Source organism: Notechis scutatus, chromosome 3 (genome assembly GCF_049901735.1).
Source record: "Notechis scutatus isolate UNSWTSFEM ecotype Mainland chromosome 3, rNotScu1.2, whole genome shotgun sequence".
In the NCBI taxonomy this organism is placed as follows: domain Eukaryota; kingdom Metazoa; phylum Chordata; class Lepidosauria; order Squamata; family Elapidae; genus Notechis; species Notechis scutatus.
Window position 1 is genome coordinate 156,038,163 of NC_142011.1, and position 19,614 is coordinate 156,057,776.

The following is a 19,614-nucleotide window of genomic DNA, read 5'->3' on the forward strand; positions in this document are numbered from 1 at the left end:
ACCCTGCAGGCCAGATCCAGCCCCTGGGCCTTGAGTTTGACACTTCTGATATAGAATCTTCCTTTTGCCCAGTATATGATATGAACAAATGATCATCAACCTTTTATCTCCAGGAACTACTTTTAAGCCCTGTCAGGTTTATTAGTCCTTTACTGTTGCTGATTTTCTTGCTAACGTTATTTGTTTTGTTTCACTCTTCCATAACATCATTTACCATTCCCATACTTAATGTTCTTCCTTTTCTCTGTTTCAAATGACATATGCACCACTTTAAAAAAAAAAAAAAAATGAGGGTCACCTGAAACATGCCACTGGATGAGGCTGGGACAAAGGAGTAGGTGAAGTTAGGACAATTTAATATTAAAACCAAATGTTCAAACTGCAGTCAATATGATCACTTTCGAGGTATTAACTATTTTTTCCTTTGTCATGTGAACATGTTGTGTACCACTTCTTTAATAACATAATAACAGAAAAAGAAAATAATGGTTCATAAAATGACCCAGATTTGCTTGGTTGTCAACCCAATTTAGGCTACACCAGTTAAAAGACCAACACTGTACATAATACATTATGTTTTAATTCATATACCTTAAATTTAAGCTCCTATAACTAAATAGAATATTCTCAATATAACTAGAGCTGCTAAGAAAACTATGAACTACCAAATTCCATACTTTAGATTTCATTCCATCTGTTCCAAATTCCTATGTTTGTGAATGCAGCTGAAGAATATAAGAAGAGTCTTCCTGTTGGTCAGGCAAACAACCCACTTAGTTCAATATTCTGTGTTACACAATGTCCACTCAGATGCATTCAGGAATGTGATTCCCATTCTTTAAAAATTGAAAAATTGCAGTGCCTGAAACCATACATTTATCTGACATGCAGTTAAACCATAAATTGTATAATCCTAAGAAAAGAGTAGTTGCTCCAAATTTAAAATCTGAATGCTCAAACTATTTGGGAATACATTAATGCATGTGCTTTCAAAATAAACAGTTCCAATATTATGCAAAGCTAACAGTAACAAGGGGTGGGGTGGAGGCTGAAGTTTTTTGGAGAAAATTTGAAGGGACCTTGCAATCCTTACACTTTTAAGTGCCAAAACTCCAAAAGACTTGTTTTATTCCTATAATGTTAAAAGCTCCTGTCAATAACATACGGTGACATCTCAGAGACAAACTATACAATGTTGTGGAGGCTTTGGGTTCAATGAGTTACTGCCCTCACATGAATTATCCTTGGTATAGAAGTTATTTCATTTTTATTAAAGGTAGTCATTGGATACAGCAAATAAAATTCTTTGTCTCAATCTCTGAGATTTTCACTACTCAGTTGAAAGTTGCTTACTTTAAGGCTTTTCTAGTGAATTGTAAAAGAAAGAAAGAAGATTACATGACGGGGATATTGCAAACTGCTATGTGTCTTGAGTTTTCCAATGCTACAGTGTAAATAGGATGGGACTAATAAAAATTAGGTAACCCAGTCAACATCTAATGGCAAGAAACTGTAGGAGTTGCAATTCCTCTCAACAAAAGAAGGAAAGACATTACATTTCCTACTTCCAACACAGTCTATGCACACACAGACTGATTTGTTAAACAGAAGTAGTCAAAGCCTTTTTCTCTGCCATCAAAGTGACAACAAGGAAGAACAATAGCATTTATCATTCTGTTGCCAAACTCCCCTGCTGCCAAAATGAGTTTCTTAAGAATCCCAAACCATAAATGACCCAGTACAATTTGGTGCTATTAATAATCTGGTGCCATGCTGTGCATTTAAATGAAGTGATTCTAAATTAGCTAATATCTTAAAAATAAAACAAAATCACTCACTATAATTAGAGAACTTTGATGTAGTAGCTGAAGCACTGCATTGTCTGAAGCATTTTTAGAGCTATCCATTTGGCCATCTCTTTGTCACTTGTAATTACTCTTTGAAATTTAAAAGAAGAGGGAAGAAAAGAACAGAACAACTGTTCTGTTACCATTCAACTATGTAGATAAGCATTGGGCAATTAAATATCCCTCCTTTAACTGGGGAGGTTTTCATATTGTAATACAGTACAGCAGGCAGAGATACAAGATTTTATCTCACTATTGTTCCATGTCACCAGTTGAGAAAAGACAAAATATATGATCAGCTAAGAAGCATTGGCCTTCTGTATCATCCTTGATATTTATAATCCCTAGATCCAGATGCTCTTCTTTCTTCTTCTTTTGAATTTAGAATACTCCTAAGCAGAACGTATTGGGAGTTCACACAATTATGGCTAATTTTCTTTATAATATCAGATTCATTGAAAATCATTACACAATTTAATTATTATTTATGTATTTATCAAACACATTTCTATCCAACCATTAAATGACTCTTGGCAGCTTACTCAGAATATTAATAAGCATCTACCATAGCATCTAAAGCTCGATGCATGACAACAATAACCACAATTCACCAACTACAGCAAATACATACAAGACTTAATCAAAATTAAAAATCAAAGATAGCATCATAAAAAGCTTAAGGAAAAGCCCTCTAAAATAATTTGTGAAATGTTAGCAGGGAAGAGGTCATCACTGAAAGTAGCAACTTCTTGCTTAGTCCCCAAAATCTCCTGAAAATGTGGGATTTGTAATAAATGTTGTTTTAACTGATCAATATATTATCCTCATCCCCTGCAAGTGTTCCAAAGAAATAAATTGGTTGATGGCATCACAAACTAAGAAGAGGCCCAATAGGATCATGACAAGTGACTACCCCTCTCCAGGCCTCAACATCATCCAAGGAAGTGAGCAATGCTATCATTGTCCCATATTTAGGCCTGAAAAAAAAAGGTAAAAGAGCCTTGGTGGTGCAGTAGTTAGAGTGCAGTACTGCAAGCTACTTCTGCTGCCTGCTGGCTGCCTGCAATTTAGCAGTTCAGGTCTCACCAGGCTCATGGTTGACTCAGCCTTCCATCCTTCTGAGGTAGGTAAAATGAGGACCCAAATTGTTGGGGGCAATAGGCTGACTCTGTAAACCACTTAGAGTGGGCTGTAAAGCACTATAAAGCAATATATAAGTCTAAGTGCTATTGCTATTGCTAAATGAGTCCCTGCAGATTTTATTTGGCTAGTTGTTGCTGACTATAAGGGGCAGTGCTGATCTCAATTTTAAGGCCATTGAACCAGTGCTGTCCAAAGACATTTCTGCGGTCATGTAGCAGCATGACTTCATGAAGCATTGTTACCTTCCCACCAAAGTTGTACCATTTTATCTACTTGTATTTGTATCCTTTGAACTGCTAAATTGGCAAGATCTGGGGCAAAGATGAGAGCTCACTCCAGCATGTGGAGCTCGGGTCTCAAACCTGAGCTGCCTGCTTTGCAGCCGACAAGCTTTAACCACAATCTTAACCACCGAGTCACATTTAGGCCTGAACTCAGAATGAAAAAGATCCAAATAGTTTGTTTCCTTTAGGGTGTTCAAAGTTGATTCACCAATATCAACTCTAATATTCAACGTAGTTGATCCAAGGATGGCCTCTTTAGGCCTTTGGCAAAAAAGAAAAGAAAAGAAAAAGTCAGATCTTGTTGGAAACAGTCATTCTTAGGATATGTTGAAAGAAAGAGAATAGCTTAAAGTTATGGACAGGCAAACCTAGAGATATAAACTGAATAAATCTAGGAGCCTTCATAAAACATTGCTCCTACTTCAGCATGCTAAACTTTTATATGCTTATTTCTAGAAAAGTGAAAATGGATATTTGTGCTGCTTTATGGCTTAGAGAATTGTTACTACTAAGATCAGCAAGTGCAAATTAATATTGATCCCCTCCCTTGCTCAGAAAACAAAGTGAAATGTGGAAGAAACAAAGTGAAATGTTATTATGCTCTCTATCCAAATACTTTTCTTGATCAATACAAGACTATTCCATCTTTCCATAAACACAAAGCACATCATGTTGAGCAATCAGGTTGGGTATAAATTTAATATTTCAATAGTACTTGCAGAATTCAAGGAGTGGCATGTGTGAAAGAGTCAAAGCACAGGCAGTGGCAAAATATGTGAATACAAACTGTTGTCATTCTTTTTATATTAGGGGGAGCTCACAAACTGGTGTCAAACAGTATAGGTTTTTCAGCTGCCATATCTAGATACAATAAACAATAAAAAAGAAGGCTAACATTGGATTCTGTATATACAAGGATCTGGTATTCCACAGATTTTGACAGGCCTTAACTTTTGCTTGAAGTCCTAGACACACAGGAACATGTTTCTGTTATCCTAGTGTACAAACAACTTTTGTTTTAATCTGATCCAAACATGAACTCATGTGTATTTACATTCCTGTTTGGTGATTCTGCTTTGACCTGAATTTAAATCTTGGGCTTCAATCCTTAGATCATTTTGACAAGCCCTTTCTTATAATTCCTATTTATTCCTACCAAGAGAGATAGAGCATTCTTTGATATCATCTAAGAGTAGCTCTAACAATGGAGTTATGTGACCTTTTTACTTCTCGCATTCATAATACATAACAATATCATAGTACAAAGTACTATAACATAATGTATATGATGAAAGCATTCTAAGTACAATCATTATATTTTTAGCAAATATTAAAAGTTCTTTCCAGATGATCGTAGATTCTTGATTTTCTGCTCAGACAGGACAAAATTTATGGCATAAATTGCCATCATAATTAAAAAAAATATTCTTACAAGTCTCATGCCATATTTTGGGAGTGAAATAGTATTTTTACAAAAAAGTGAAATGTTTGAATAATACAAGTACAGTCAGGTGTATAAACATATCTTCACAAAGACAACATTTGAGGAAAGCTTTTCAAATATAAAGCAATACATAGCTTTGAGAGTTTCAGAGCATACTGATGAATAAGGAAGGGAAAATTTATAAATGAATGGGATTGCAAGAATAAAAAAATAAAAATGAATAGAAATAATATCAAGTATTTATATATTTCAGAGATATACTTGTTGGAACACATTTTAGGCTTGTGATAATAAGCTTGTGATAATAATGTGCAGTAGCACATTGATAATCAAATTCTGAATGCCTAGTCCAATCCATAATCAAGAGAACATGGTGGAAATGCATTTTTCTTCTTTCTTCACTAAGTCTCATATTCAAGGGGACAAGCCACTTTTTAAAAAAGGACCAGTGCCTTGTTCTTAAAGATCTAGAGACACCATAAGGCAAAATTGGCTTTCCCATTAGGCAGAATGAAGCAATTTCTGTAGATGACTGATGCTGGGATGAAATAATGGTAATTGTCCTAATCATTCTTCCTGAGTTTCCCACCCAGCCCCCAAAAAATCTTTAAGTTACCCTGAGTGTGCTGTCCAGGTTGTCTTGAAAGCCCTACAGGTTTCAATCTTCAGAAGTGACTGACATTTTAATCTAGTGACCTGAAGCCAATTTCAATTTCTAGTACAGTATACTAAAACGTGGAAGCAAGGGGAGGAATATGGAGGGTAGGTGGTCCTTTTTCTTTGTCTCTGGCACCAGAATGTCATGGGCTAACTCTGCTGAAGGGAAAAGATCAAGAGAAAGTAATATGTGATTCGTTCCTCTCCTTTCAAGGACGAAATAACTGTGGAAATTGTTTTGAAATAATAATTTAATTGGGTATCTCCAAAATGCTTCAGTGACTTTGAGATCCTTACACATGGTATAGAATGTCGCAACTTCAATTATATGTGTTTGACTCTCTGATATTGACATAAATCGCTGGCCAATGTGGTTTATCTTTGCCTATCAGAACACAGTTGGGATGGCAAAACTGACATTATTTGGGAGCTTCATTCACTTTCTAAGCACTTAATTTCTTTATTATGTTAAGCTATAAATCCTAACTTCATTCTTCCTTGCGGTAACTTCTATACTCTCCTATTCACACAACTGGGAATTCAACTCAGCACTAAGCATTCTAAATATAGACTCATAACTGACCTTATTTTTATAGTCTGCATTACTGAAGCAGATTTCGGTTTCTTGACAATGAATGATTGGGTGCCAGGTTAATATTAAATGGCACTAGCCCAAACTTTAAACATCCTAAAAATAGGGATCAGGTGGAAAGACTACATTTTTTTGTATTGCTGTCACTTATTTTTTTATTTTTTTTTTTTCGTACACTGGTATGAATCTACCAGGAATATGGAGGGATAGAAGTTAATAAAGCAAATAAATAAATAATCAATAACACCACTTTCTCTGTTCAAACTCCTCCTCTGTAATTTACCTATCTTATATAACCATGTTTTGTACTTTTTGACTTCTGCTGCCTACTCTAACTAAGGCAGAGCATTGATAGTAGGCCATGATCCTCGCACAACCAAGCCTTGCAAGTAACCAGGAGGTCCTTTTGAGAAAGAGCCAAGTTTGTCATCAATTATCCTAACCCTCCAAGCACCAAATAAAGCCCAGTTATCAGAAGCAGCACAGTTATATATCAGAAGCTTTCATCAAAAATCTTAGTCAGACTAACACCCAACCAAAACCAATGATGAGAAGATCCTTCCAAGGAAAGGCCAAGTTTGGTAACACTTATGTCAGCCATCCTGGCATTCACATTTAATTATCAAAGTAAATGAAGCTCCACAGGATTGTGGGCAGGAAAAACAAGTAGCAAACTAGGATGATTAAAAAACAACAACAACAACAACAGTTTTTAAAGTGTGCATTATCAAATTAAACTAGGACATTCTCTGCTTTGATTCCCCTAATCTTCCTATTGGTTCTTTACTAAATAGTTTGGAAGTTATTGTTCTATCTTTAATTTATATTTATCTCTGTCCTAAAATAGTCATGAAGGAATATTGCATATTGGATATGTAAGAGTTACCACACAGGAAGATGGCAGCAAACACATTTAATAAATAATAGTAATATTTTAAAAATGTGCTAAAACCTTTGGATTAACATTCTGTAAAGGGCCTATCATCATTGCTGTTTTCATCCCATTCTGCCAAAAATGAAGCAGCATCTGGCATTTTGAATTTTTCCCATTATAGTTATAAACAATATCTGGATTTGAAAATGGCCCAAATCAGATAGCCAATAACTTTTTAATTACAGATTTGAATTGAATCGAACGGTCTTGGAATTTCCAAACTCTAATTCAAATGGAATCAGAGGTGATTCACAAAGACTTATCTGTTTGCTATTAAAACACTCATGCTTGTTTCTTTAAACTGGGCAAAACCTTCTCAACTAAAGTATCTCAGCCTAACTTAGATAGTTCATTATTCTTGTGGAAATGATTTTTTAAAAAAATTCTTGCTGTTTCAATGTCATTGCCCTTCATTGCCATAGCTGCTCTGCCGCAGTTATGTGATCCTCATTTTCTTTCCATAAGTCACTGGAGAAACCTGGGAAGCTTGCAGGAAGAAAGTCAATGGCGATCTCGTGACTGCAGCTGATAGCAATAGCATTTATATCACTTCACAGTGCTTTACAGCCCTCTCTAAGTGGTTTACAGAGTCAGCATATTGGCCCCAACAATTTGGCTCCTCATTTTACCCATCTCGGAATGATGGAAGGCTGAGTCAACCTTGAGCCTGGTAAGACCCGAACTGCTAAATTGCAGGCAGCTGGCAGGCAGCAGAAGTAGCCTGCAGTACTGCACTCTAACCACTGTGCCACCAAGGCTCCTGATGGCAGGAACATAGTAGTTATTTTGGACTTCAGAATAGAATACAGAAATATATCTGAAAGAATAACACAATTGCTAGTTATAGATAAAAGCACAGGAGAATATTTACCTGTCTTTGGTTCCACGGAAAAATAAGGTTGACCTTGAAGGATGCTATAAACCACTCTGGCACTGTTGCCATATGTAGGGTCATCTGCATCGGTTGCTGTTACTTGTACCACAGAGGTTCCTGGAAATGTTAAGAAATAATAATGAATTTGTTAATGTGTGTCATGCAACAGAGAAACAGAATTTTGTACTTTTGAGGTGAGCATTTTTAATGAAACTCAGCCAATAATACAGCTCCAAACCATATTGATGCTGCATGTATGTCATTTACATTACAACTAACTTCTTTGATGCTTTTAACATCGAATGAGTTAATAACAATTGTCAGTTATTCAATGTTATTCTTGAACTGCAAAATTGGATAGTTCTGGAAATGAAAGGCGTCTTCCATATGCTCCCAGAGAAAATGCACACAAGATACAAATGAGTCAAGTCAATGTCAAGGAAATTCAGCAATCTGTCCCATCCATAAGATCTGATATTGACCATTTAAAAAAAAGTTTTTGTGCTATAAAACTTAGTATCAGTCTTTTCCTGCCATTAGAAGCAATTATTCCAGAGCAGAAAATGGAATTTTTGCGAGCATGTGTCAGAAAGGAATGAATAGGTGTCATCTATGTTCCTGGAATGCATATGAAGGTAGGAATGCACAGATTGATGATAGCTGCCTGTGATGCTCCAGGGAATTGTTATATAATGGAAGAACCAGAGACAAATTCACAGAGAAACTGTGCACATGTTGTCTGTTGTGAGGAGTAAATATTGAAAAAAGCCAAAATGACTGTATATGCTTTTGCTTACTTTGTTGTATAAAGTGAAAGTTGGATATGCTAGGAAATACATTCAAGTATGTTAAATGGGATACCCAGGAAGTAAATAAGGTAAAAGAAAAGCTATAGGATCAAGAATGGATTGGCCCTTGACTAATGTGAATTAATACAAAAGTATATGATCAGTATGAAAGAGGTGCACTGGTTTGATCATCTAGAAAAAATGAATCAGGCTCAAATAGAAAAGAAAATTAAAGGGTTAAAAGGAAAAAGAACAAAAAGTCATTGATTTGATAATGTTGGTGTTGATGAAATTAAAAAGGGAAAAGCTTAACTAAATATGAATTGGTCTATGGGCAAGACATAATCAAGGATAGTTTACAAGGATGCAAAAGTTATAGTAACATATGGTAAATGAAGCTGGCATATATGTTTGCTTTTCATATATCAACCCTTTAATTCTATAGCATAGGATTTCTTATTAATTCGTTTATTCCTTTTTGCACTTTGAATAATAAAATGGTTTATACCAAAATGAAATAGTGTGGTATATATGTGTATATGGCACCTCAATATGAGCCAAAAAGGTTTTGTTTTGTTTCTTAAGACTGTAAGTACTATGCAACAAAATATTACGGTTAATTTGTTTCACGATTCTAAAAAAATACAAAAAAAAAATACATTCTCTATCCCTTATTAACAGATGCCCACTAAAATAGATGAATACCCTTATTTCTGAAAATGGTTCTATGCTTTTGTTTCTTTAATAAGGAATTTCTAGAATATTGCTAACAAATAAAATTGCAAATTGCAACACTTCAATAATGTTTGCAAGTAAGTTGATATGTTTATCTAGTCCTTTTGGAAGCATATGGCAATGCAGTTATACTATTAGGGCAAACTTTAAGGCAGAGTTCCAGGTTTCATTCTCCACTGTGTCCTAGAAAGTCCATAGCAGGGATCACACCCCACTTACTGAAATAAGTAACCATAATATGCATTTTCGTATAACCTAAAAGCACATTGAATTCTGCAGAGCCTTCCTATTCTGAGGGACTTTGTAGATCCCTTGTCTCTGTCACGGCTGCCTATCTCTGACCCAGGAAACATACTAACCTTGATATGACACTTACTTAAAACAGGCTTATTTTATCACATTTAAGGAATAAGTCATTTGAGAACAAAAGTGTCTGTAGAAAATTATTATCTTGGGCAGCATGACCAAAGAAAAGGATTGCTGAAGCTGTAATTAAATCTGTGGAGAGTTCCAAGTTGCCTGGTTGTGTACTAGAGAAACCTTTTTCTTTCCATCTAGGCTCTATTCTGTAGAAGATAAAATCAAATCAAATCTTTATTGCGGTCATAGACCAGCATAACTCTAGAAGATTGTTTTCCCCAAATACATAATCAAGTTAGCCTTTAGGTACGTTGTCCTAAATAGAGAGTGTTCTGAAAAGACTGCTGATGTGGGAGTAATAGAAACAAAGTCAGAGTTTTTCACCAGAAGACAAATTGTAAAGCAAAGAAACAAAGGCTTGTGGCAGACAGGAGAGGGGAGAAAAGATATATAGACAAGGAAAACAGCTATGTAATGATATTGATACCTCAGTGTACAAGAGTGAGAAGTGAGGGAACTTGGAAAGCTATAAAGAAGAGACATTAGCGGAAGGGTGAATTATTACAGACTTTCTTTATAATCTGTCTAAAACTGTCTGCAGGAACAGTGTAAATTTTCAGAGATATCTAGAAACAAAACAAAACAGAACAGGTGCTCATGGACTCAGCAGGACTTCACAAGACAAAACTGTAAATTACAAACTCCCAAAGCAGGTTCACATGAATAGCTGCATGGACAAACTACCTCTCCAACAATTCTCCTAGACTATTCAAGTCTACTTAAAGTGTAAATGCAGGAGCAGCCCAGGGTAAACTGTATCAGCAGAGAGATTCCAACTTTAAAAATGAGAGGAAAGGAGAAGGAAACTCTAGCAGCAACTAAACTGAATGTTTTGCCAATGCTATTGCTATTCTAACCTTCAGAAAGCAAAAAAAAAATTGCTGGCAATTAAAAAAAATGTCCAGGTTAATGAAAGGGAGGAAATGCTAATACAGGCATTTAAAAATTAAAAATATATATGTATGTATACATATATGCATATATGTATGACATGCATATCCAGCCTGAATGTTTCTGAAGATAAGCAGAATGCTTCCAATAAAATGCCCTAAGAATAAGGTTCTTGTAAAATAGAACCAAGACTAATTTTTTTTTCAGAATCAATTTTTGGATAAAATTTCTTAACTTTTTCTTTTTTCATCCCATACATACAGACACAGATATACACACACATACAAATCCAGAAAAAGATCACCTTCTGGTGAGCACTAGCTACTGTTACTGTTATCAATAGAGGCCCACAGTCCTGTGTAACTTCTCTGTGGAAAAAAATAATAATTGAAAAGATCTCCAATTACTCTGCCCACAAACTGGAGAGAGAAATTACCATCAGGAAGATTAAATATACTAAGTATGCATGGAAAGTCTTTCTTTTATGATCTGATCTTTCCTTTAAGGTGATCTACTTTCTGTTTTAAGAATTCAACCCCAAATACTTTCCATGTTCTGTTTCATCAAAGAACAGCTTTTTACAAGTTTAATTCCAGGACAGAGGAGTTCTCATCATGTCTACGATTCACATGCTGAAATTTATCTTCTGTATTTGTTTAAACATTATTAAAAAAACAACATACACCGAGAGCATATTATACTCCCGAATTTTGTATTTTACATTTGGGCAACTGGATAAAAGAACGGTAGTCTAAAATTTCAAACTGGATTTATATAAGTGTTGTGCTACCTGCAGTAAATGTAATATGAGGTCATACTGCAAAGTTCCTAACACCTCCTTTTTCTTCTTCTTTTTTTTTAACTTTATGATCATTATTTAGTGCCCTTTCCTTTGTTCTCCTGAGTACAATGTTGCCATTCTAGAATTTATAATCTCTCTTGGAACCACAGCCAGAACTCTTGAGACTTGCGTTTACTGACAACAGTCTTTTACAAATACCTCCAGCAATCAGCTCTATTTTTACAGTTAGTAATTCTTGAGGAAGTCACAGAAGCATATATAAGCTTCAATGACAGCCTCTACAATTCCACTAGGGAAACTGTATAAATCCAGAAGTTCACTTACAGACAATATCATAGATTTTGCCAACCCAGTCATTGAACTTCAGGAGTCAAATTAAAAAGAAAAAAGAAAAAGAAGAGACTCCTGACTAATTTCCATACACATTTTTATGTGTGAAACTTCTCCCAATTGTATAATATACATATATAGAAGACAAGAACAAGGATTTCCAGCCAGAAAAATACTGAATGTCAGGCACAAAATAAGTGGGCATGCATGAACCTTTATGTATTTCCAACATGTAATGAAAAAGCATACAAATGTTCATTAATTTTGGAAAAATTTGAAACAGAAATAGAAAGTGAATATTTACCATGGGAGGAACACAGAGACAAAATTGTGCTACAGCAAGAAACCATCTGGAAATGAAATATATAGAAGACAGTAGCCATGGCTTTGGGGAATGCAGGAAATAATCAAATATGGCAGCATTTCCCTAGGCCTATCTATGAGACTAGACAGAAGTTCAGTTAGACAAATGCATTAATTTATTTCTGAAGAAACTACATCTACACCAAGGTGTAGAAACTACATCTACAACCAGAGGTGGGATTCTACTAGTTCGCACCTATTTGCTAGAACCGGTTGTTAACATTCTGAGCAGTTTGGAGAACCGGTTGTTAGTAGAAATTACTGGCCTAATCCTGTAATGAAGGCAGGAAGGAAACATTCTGGTGTTGCTTGCAGAAACTGCCTCTCCATTAACTCTTATTACATTCTTGACAGGACTAGATTTCCTGTCTCTGGAACTTCTCTGGAGTTTTTTTCCCCTCCTTTGCTGGTACTTTGCTTGTGTGGAGTGATCATTGAAAAAAGTGACTTATGGCCATTTTTCACACTTACGACTGTTGCAGCATCCCCACAGTCATGAGAGGCCAGGCGAGGAGATGCTTGCCTCGATGTGAGTGATGTTGAGTTGGCCATGCCCAGCCAGTAACATGACCACCAAGCCATGTCCACCCGATCACATGACCACCAAGCCACCCCCACCACCTAAGCGGCGTCCACAGAACCAGTTGTTAAAAATTTGAATCCCACCCCTGGTGGCAATCCTAAAAATTCCTAAATTGTTCTAAATGTTCTTTAGAATGATAACATAGCATGTTTTGTTTTATATGCTAAGAGCATAGATGACACTGTCAAGGAACAATATATGAAGTTACCATAATTATAAATTATACTGTTCTAACTTGTTTGGTAATTGTATTTTTGATCTATTTTATTGTGCTTCATAACTGTATTGTATAGTCATTAATATTATTTAACATGGATGTTTTATATGGATGTCTTGAGATTTGTAACTTTATATAATTCTGCATTTGAAAAGAAGAAGAAGTACATGAAGAAGAAAAAGAATGAACTGAAAAATATCCTATTCCTTATAATGATAAGCTTCCTTTTTAATGATTAACTTCCTATCACAAACAGATTCCAGCTGTCTTGAAATTGTCCTTGCAAAGAGATCATTCTGTGTTTGCCATGGATAGGCAACATATATATTTCACAGAACATAAACAATGTATCATGAATAGAACCAGTTACCTATTGTTAAGACACAACTTTTGTGCATTTGAAGATATGACATGTCGCCTATTGATTTAATAAGTGTGTCAATTATTGAGGCGCCATGCTTTTTAGATCATCTAAGCTCATGTTAACAAACATTTATTTTTCCTCTTCCTTTTCTTTTAACCCTTGTATAGACTTATCAGCTATCTGAACAGGCAAAGGTAGATGAAGACAATTAGAAAGGAAACAAATGGGGAGGGCAAAAGGCACATTGTTTCATTTCTTTGGTATCTCTGACAATATTTACAGTGAAAAGCTAGAAAAAGGGAAGGGGCAAGGGGCAAGGGAAAGGGACTACCCTTACATGTATATGAAATTAACTTTTATTATAAAGATAGGTTTTTCAATCACAGGAATGTCCTAGAGCCAGTTAGGAGCAGAAGCCTTTGGCATGTAACTGATTAAGGTCTTGTCAAGCAAGACAGTAGCAACCTAGTGGGCTGGAAGGTACTAATCAACTATTAAGGTCACAGAGCTCAGCTTGTTAACTTCCACTTAACACTTATTAGGGAAATGCTGCACCAGGGAGAAAAACCTATCAGGAAAAGATACTCAAAAAGTTAGAGATTATTTGATTTTTAAAGGCTATGTTTAACAGACAGAGGACATGAGGACAAAAAGAAGTCCTCATTTTGGGTGGGGAATGACATATGGTAACCCTATCCTTGTATCAGTCATCTGTTGTATATCATATGGATTCAATTAAGCCCAATTTTGAACATTTAAGGTGAACGTAATAAACAGAATATACTACACTTCTAGTACCTATTATATAAAAATTAAAAAAAAAGATTGGGCTAAAATTTTCTTCAAAATAATAAAATTGGCACATGCTGAAATTCCCTTTTGAATCCAGTGATTTGAGGGTTAAAACAAAGTAGACACCATTTTAAAAATTCTTGCTGAAATTCTTAAGTATAAAAAAAGGGTTTAAGCATATATGTCTCACTTTTATGTAACAATTTCTAATAAAAATGATTTAGGCAGACTTAACATTTCTTCTAGCTTGTACTCACCAACGTTTTTATTGCTGAAGAGTATAAGGATTTCAAATCACCGTATTATAGTAAAACTTACCTGGGAACCAATAAAGCAAAGATTTTCCTTTCCACTCTTTAGCTTTAACACATCATGCCTCCATTTCCTAAAAGCATACTCATCTTTTCTAAAGCTAACACATTTTCATTTGTTTCTTTGTTATTCTTTTTTTTAAAAAAAGTCTTGGATTCCAAACTCTAGAGATATCGCTGTGAATTGAGTGAGTAATTGAGAATTTATTTTGAACATAGGTATCATCATGTCATCATCTTTGTTTTTTTATGATATTTTCATTTTTTTTCCAGAAAAATCCAAGGACACATAGAAAGTTTTGGCCTATGGTTTATTCATGTGCAAAATCATTTTTGCACAATAAGAAACCAAACTAGAATAAAAATATGAACAAGAAATTTACATATTCTGTTAGGTAAATGTTAAATATGAAAAATAGGATAATGATATTTTTATACACTAGTACCTTTCTGTAATCAATGCTATAATCTAAATAACCAAAACGTTATTTAAGAATTAAAGATGTCTTAAGCCTTTAAACATTCAAAGAGATTGTAGTTTTTAAGCTTTAATAGCTCATTTTGGCTGAAATTACTTTTACTGTCCTCAATATCCAATTAATAAAGTCCTTGTCATGGATCTAATTTTAAAATATGCGAGGCAGATACTTCATTTCTCCTTAGTATTTCATGAATGCAGGAGATGTTTAATTAGAAATGGTGTCATATAAATAAACCATGACTTACTGTGACTATATAAGATAAATGTCACACAAGCAGTTCATGAAGCTAAATTCAGTATTAATGCAGTATTAAATATTACTCTACCAGTAACCACAAAGGAATTTAAATATATCATTCTGTGAAACTTGAATTAGATTTAATGTTCTGTAATATACAAAACTCATGAACTATATATAACCCCACTTAGATATTATTTTCTAGTGATGTCTCTGCCTTTTGTTAGAATTCCTTTGTAGAGGAATTGCAACTTTGCTGTTTTGCCATCTAAAGAATACTTATTTACAAAAATAACTTGTATTTGCAAAAGAACAAGTAGAATAGTTTGTATATATGGTGAAGCCATATGGATTTCTATCTCAACAGAATTTCTAATAGAATAGAATAGAATAGAATAGAATTTCCACTTCAATTACATAACATGTAAAACCTTACAGTTAATAACATGCTACATTAGAAGTACACTTTGAGTTTGAGTATTTCAGTGAAATGCAGTGGACATAGTATACTTGGATTTCAGTAAGGCGTTTGACAAAACAGATCACAACGTACTCTGTGGTAAGCTAAAACAGATAGGATAGACAGCATCACCATCAGATGGATTTGTAACCAGCTGACAAATTGCACTCAATGTGTGGTCCTCAGTAGAACTACATCTACAAAGAAGAAAATAAGCAGTGGGGTACCCCAAGGTTTTGATTTAAGCCCAGTACTCTTCAACATTTTCATATATGATTTAGATGAGGAAATAGAAGGGAACTCAACAAATATGCAGACAACACTAAATTGGCAGGAATAGCTAACTGTTCAGAAGATAGGCTCAAGATACAGATGGATCTCAGCAGACTTGGATACTAATGCAAATAAATTCAATGTAGTGAAAAGTACACTTAGGCAAGAAAAATCAAATGTACAGGTATAGATTAGATGAAATCTGGCTCAAAAGCTATAACTGTGAGAGGGATCTTGGAGTCCTAGTGGACACTTAATATATGAGCCAGCAGTTGTGCAGCAGCAGGCAAAAAGCCAGTGCAATCCTAGGTTACATTAACAGAGGGATAGAATCAAGATCACATGAAGTATTAATGTTGCTTTACAAAGCCTTAGTAGGACCTTACTTAGAATACTGCATCCAGTTTTGGTCATCAAAAGATGTAGAGATTCTGGAAAGTATATAGAAAAGAACATCAAAGATGATTAGGGAGTTAGAAGCTAAAACACATGAAGAAAGGTTGCAGGAATTTGGTTTGTCTAGTCTAGTGAAAAGAACGACTATGGGTGACATGATAGCAGTGTTCCAATATTTCAGGGGCTGTCACAAAGAAAAAGGGGTCAACCAATTTTCCAAAGCACCAGAAGGCAAGGCAAGAAACAATGGATGGAAACTAATCCAGGAGAGAAGTAACCTAGAATTAAGGAGAAATTTCCTAATAGTGAGAACAATTAACCAGTGGAACAGCTTGCCTTCAAAAGTTGTGAGTGCTCCATCACTGGAGGCTTTTAAGAGTCTGGATAGCCATTTGTCTGGAATGGTGTCCTGCTTGTGCAGGGGATTGGACTAGAAGACTTCCAAGGTCCCTTCCAACTCTGTCATTCTGATTCTTCATCATAGCTTCAGAGGGATCCGTAAAGCAAGTTCAATATTTTTATATTTGTGTTTAAATGTTGTATGCAGGTATATACATAGAAGACTACATTAGATTAGAAGAATTCTTTATCGGCCAAGTGTGATTGGACACACAAGGAATTTGTCTTGGTGCAAATGCTCTCAGTATACATAAAAGAAAAGATACATTCGTGAAGAATCATAGGGTACAACACTTAATAATACTCATAGGGTACAATAAACAATCAAATAATAATAGGAAACAGTCATTATAGATCTTAAGGATAAAACTGACAAAGTTAGAGTCATACAGTCACAAGTGGGAGGGGATAGGTGATAAGGAGTGATGAGAAGATTAATAGTAATAGTAGTGCAGACTTTGTAAATAGTTGGACAGTGTTGAGGGAATTATTTGTTTGGCAGAGTGATGGCATTCGGGAAAAGCTGTTCTTGTGTCTAGTTGTTCTGGTGTGCAGTGCTCTATACCGTCGTTTTAAGGAAAGGAGTTGAAACAGTTTATGTCCAGGATGTGAGGGATCTGTAAATATTTTCACATCGCTCTTTTTGACTCGTGCAGTATACAGGTCCTCGATTGAAGGCAGGTTGGTAGTAATTGTTTTTTCCGCAAAATATCACATTTTGACATATGATTTGGCACTTGCTTCTTTCCCAGCAGGTAATATAGGTGGCCTTGGATACACATATTTGAAAGCGAAGAAGAAAAGATGGGGCAAAGCTCCAAACTACAATATTTTAATAGAGAAATGAGTAGGACTCAAACTGGTGTGTCTAGAGCATTATCGACATAAATTTTGTTTAGGTATTAGCATCCATAAGCAAGTTTGGATATTGCTAGACCACCACAGTGACTATTTTTATAAATGGACTAGTAATCAGTTACTCTGCCTTATTAGGAACCTGCAAATTAGATGTAACAGTAATAGTCAGCTTTTTGTAGCATTCCCATTCAGAAAGTTGTTAGCAAGATTGCATCCTGATCCCTTTCTTTTTAATAGATATGGCAGTTCAATGGTTATTGCCCAAACAGGAATTCCAGCCTACTACACTTAGACAGTATTCCTCTATTAAGATGATGAAAATATTCTTTTGGTCACTGAAGTTGGTCTTAGAAGACATCTATTGTCTCTTACTGTAAAGAAGAATTGCTTGCAATTAACTACACCAAAACTAAAATTATGGCCTTTTCAAAGGGCCTAAGCATCAATGGCAGATGAATTAACAATCCTATAGACCAAGCTTCATCTTTTAAATATCTCAGCATACTATTCCAGCAATTGGGCACCTGGTGAGAACTAATTAAAACTATTTCCCAGACAGCTAATATTAGTGCTAAAGCTACACTCAGCTTTTTTTCATGCTATAGGAGATAAGAATGCACTTGCTACCATAACACTTTTCAAAGCTAAATCTAGACATCTCCAAAATGTTATATGGTTTGCATTCAGTAACCTAAAATCTCTCAATACAATACAGTCCAAATTCCTGAGAACACTTATAATACTTCACTCAGGAACTTGGTTGAGTCAGGGCCTATGTATGTGTCTCTGTTTTGGGCTTCAGTTTCAGTTTTCCAGTAATTCCCCAGCTGTCATGATTCTGTTTAATAATTTCCTTCTTTTTGGAAGCTAGGATCCAAAAAGACTTATGTAGTGTTTCTTAGCCTTGGGAATTTCAAAAGGGAGAGCTGTAATACAGGAGCAGGGGTTCACAAATCTCTTCAGGTAGAACAAGACATATTAGGCCACTGTGACTGTCATTATATAAACTGGAGACCTTTCCAGCCAGCAATCTAATGTCACCTGCCATCGCAGCATAGAAATTCCTCTTTAATCTCATTTAATGTCTTGTCCTCTGCATTATTGGAACAAAATTATAATAATATTCCTTTGTAAATCAAACCTGTTTCTCTGCTTTGGAGAAACCTGACAGCCTAGTATACATGTTCCTTTGATGCTCTTTCTATGGTAAGCTACATTCCACCCTTATACTTTCATCTGACAACAGAAGTCTCTTCCGTCTGGAGGACAATCCTAGTTGTTCCTTGCTACCAGACCAGAATCTCAGCAGTTCAAAAGCGGGCTGCAAGTAGAGAAATGAGTTTAGCTCATTAAGAAGAGACTAGACAACCATTTGGTATAAGGTCTATTTGTGCAGAGGTTGGACAACTTAAGGGGGTCATGAAAGGAGCCTCTGAGTGTCCCCCAGCCAGTGGTGATGTCACCATTCAATCCTTTCAACTCGGAAGTGTTTTGGCAAACATGACAGTAGTAATAGTGGAAGTAGTAGTAGTAATAGTAGTTGTTGTTAGTTGTGAAGTCATGTGCGATCCATCACGACCCCATGGACAATGTTCCTCCAGGCCTTCCTGCCCTCTACCATTTCTGGAGTCCATTTAAGCTCATGCCTATTGCTTCAGTAACTCCATCCAGCCACCTCATTCTCTGTCGTCCCCTTCTTATTTTGCCCTCAATCTTTCCCAGCATTAGACTCTTCTCCAGTGAGTCCTTCCTTCTCATTAGGTGGCCAAATTATTTAGTAGTAGCAGCAATAGTGATATCTAGAATTTTAGCATTTTATTTTAAAGTATTTTTATTGATTACTGTAGTTATTTTGTTTTTTAGCATTCAGGTGCTACTTTTAATATCCTGCTATCTGTACCTATTGTAGTATAACAATATATACTCCTGATAATATCTTAGCAAGTTTTCTAGCTTCTAGTCATTTTATTGTTCTTTCTGAATACTGTCTATATTTTCTGTCATGCTTTTCTGCTTTTTGCCTCTTTTTTTAAGATGTCAACATTTAATTTGCTGGTCAGAGACCATAATGAAAACAAACAAAATCTTGTAATCTCCCATAGCAGTCAGACTGCATATGACATGCTCCAAAAATGTAA

At 35.4% G+C, this 19,614-nt stretch overlaps 1 protein-coding gene across 2 annotated transcripts in view; it reads right to left on the reverse strand.

Annotated features, from left to right (window-relative positions):
• The window catches only part of CDH7 (cadherin 7), a 119,337-nt gene that overhangs the window by 35,603 nt on the left and 64,120 nt on the right, over positions 1-19,614 (reverse strand). For both annotated transcript variants that reach the window (XM_087961480.1, XM_087961479.1), the window contains exon 4: positions 7,773-7,892. In XM_087961480.1, the coding sequence (XP_087817606.1) occupies positions 7,773-7,892 (120 nt within the window). The remainder of the gene's footprint in view (positions 1-7,772; positions 7,893-19,614) is intronic.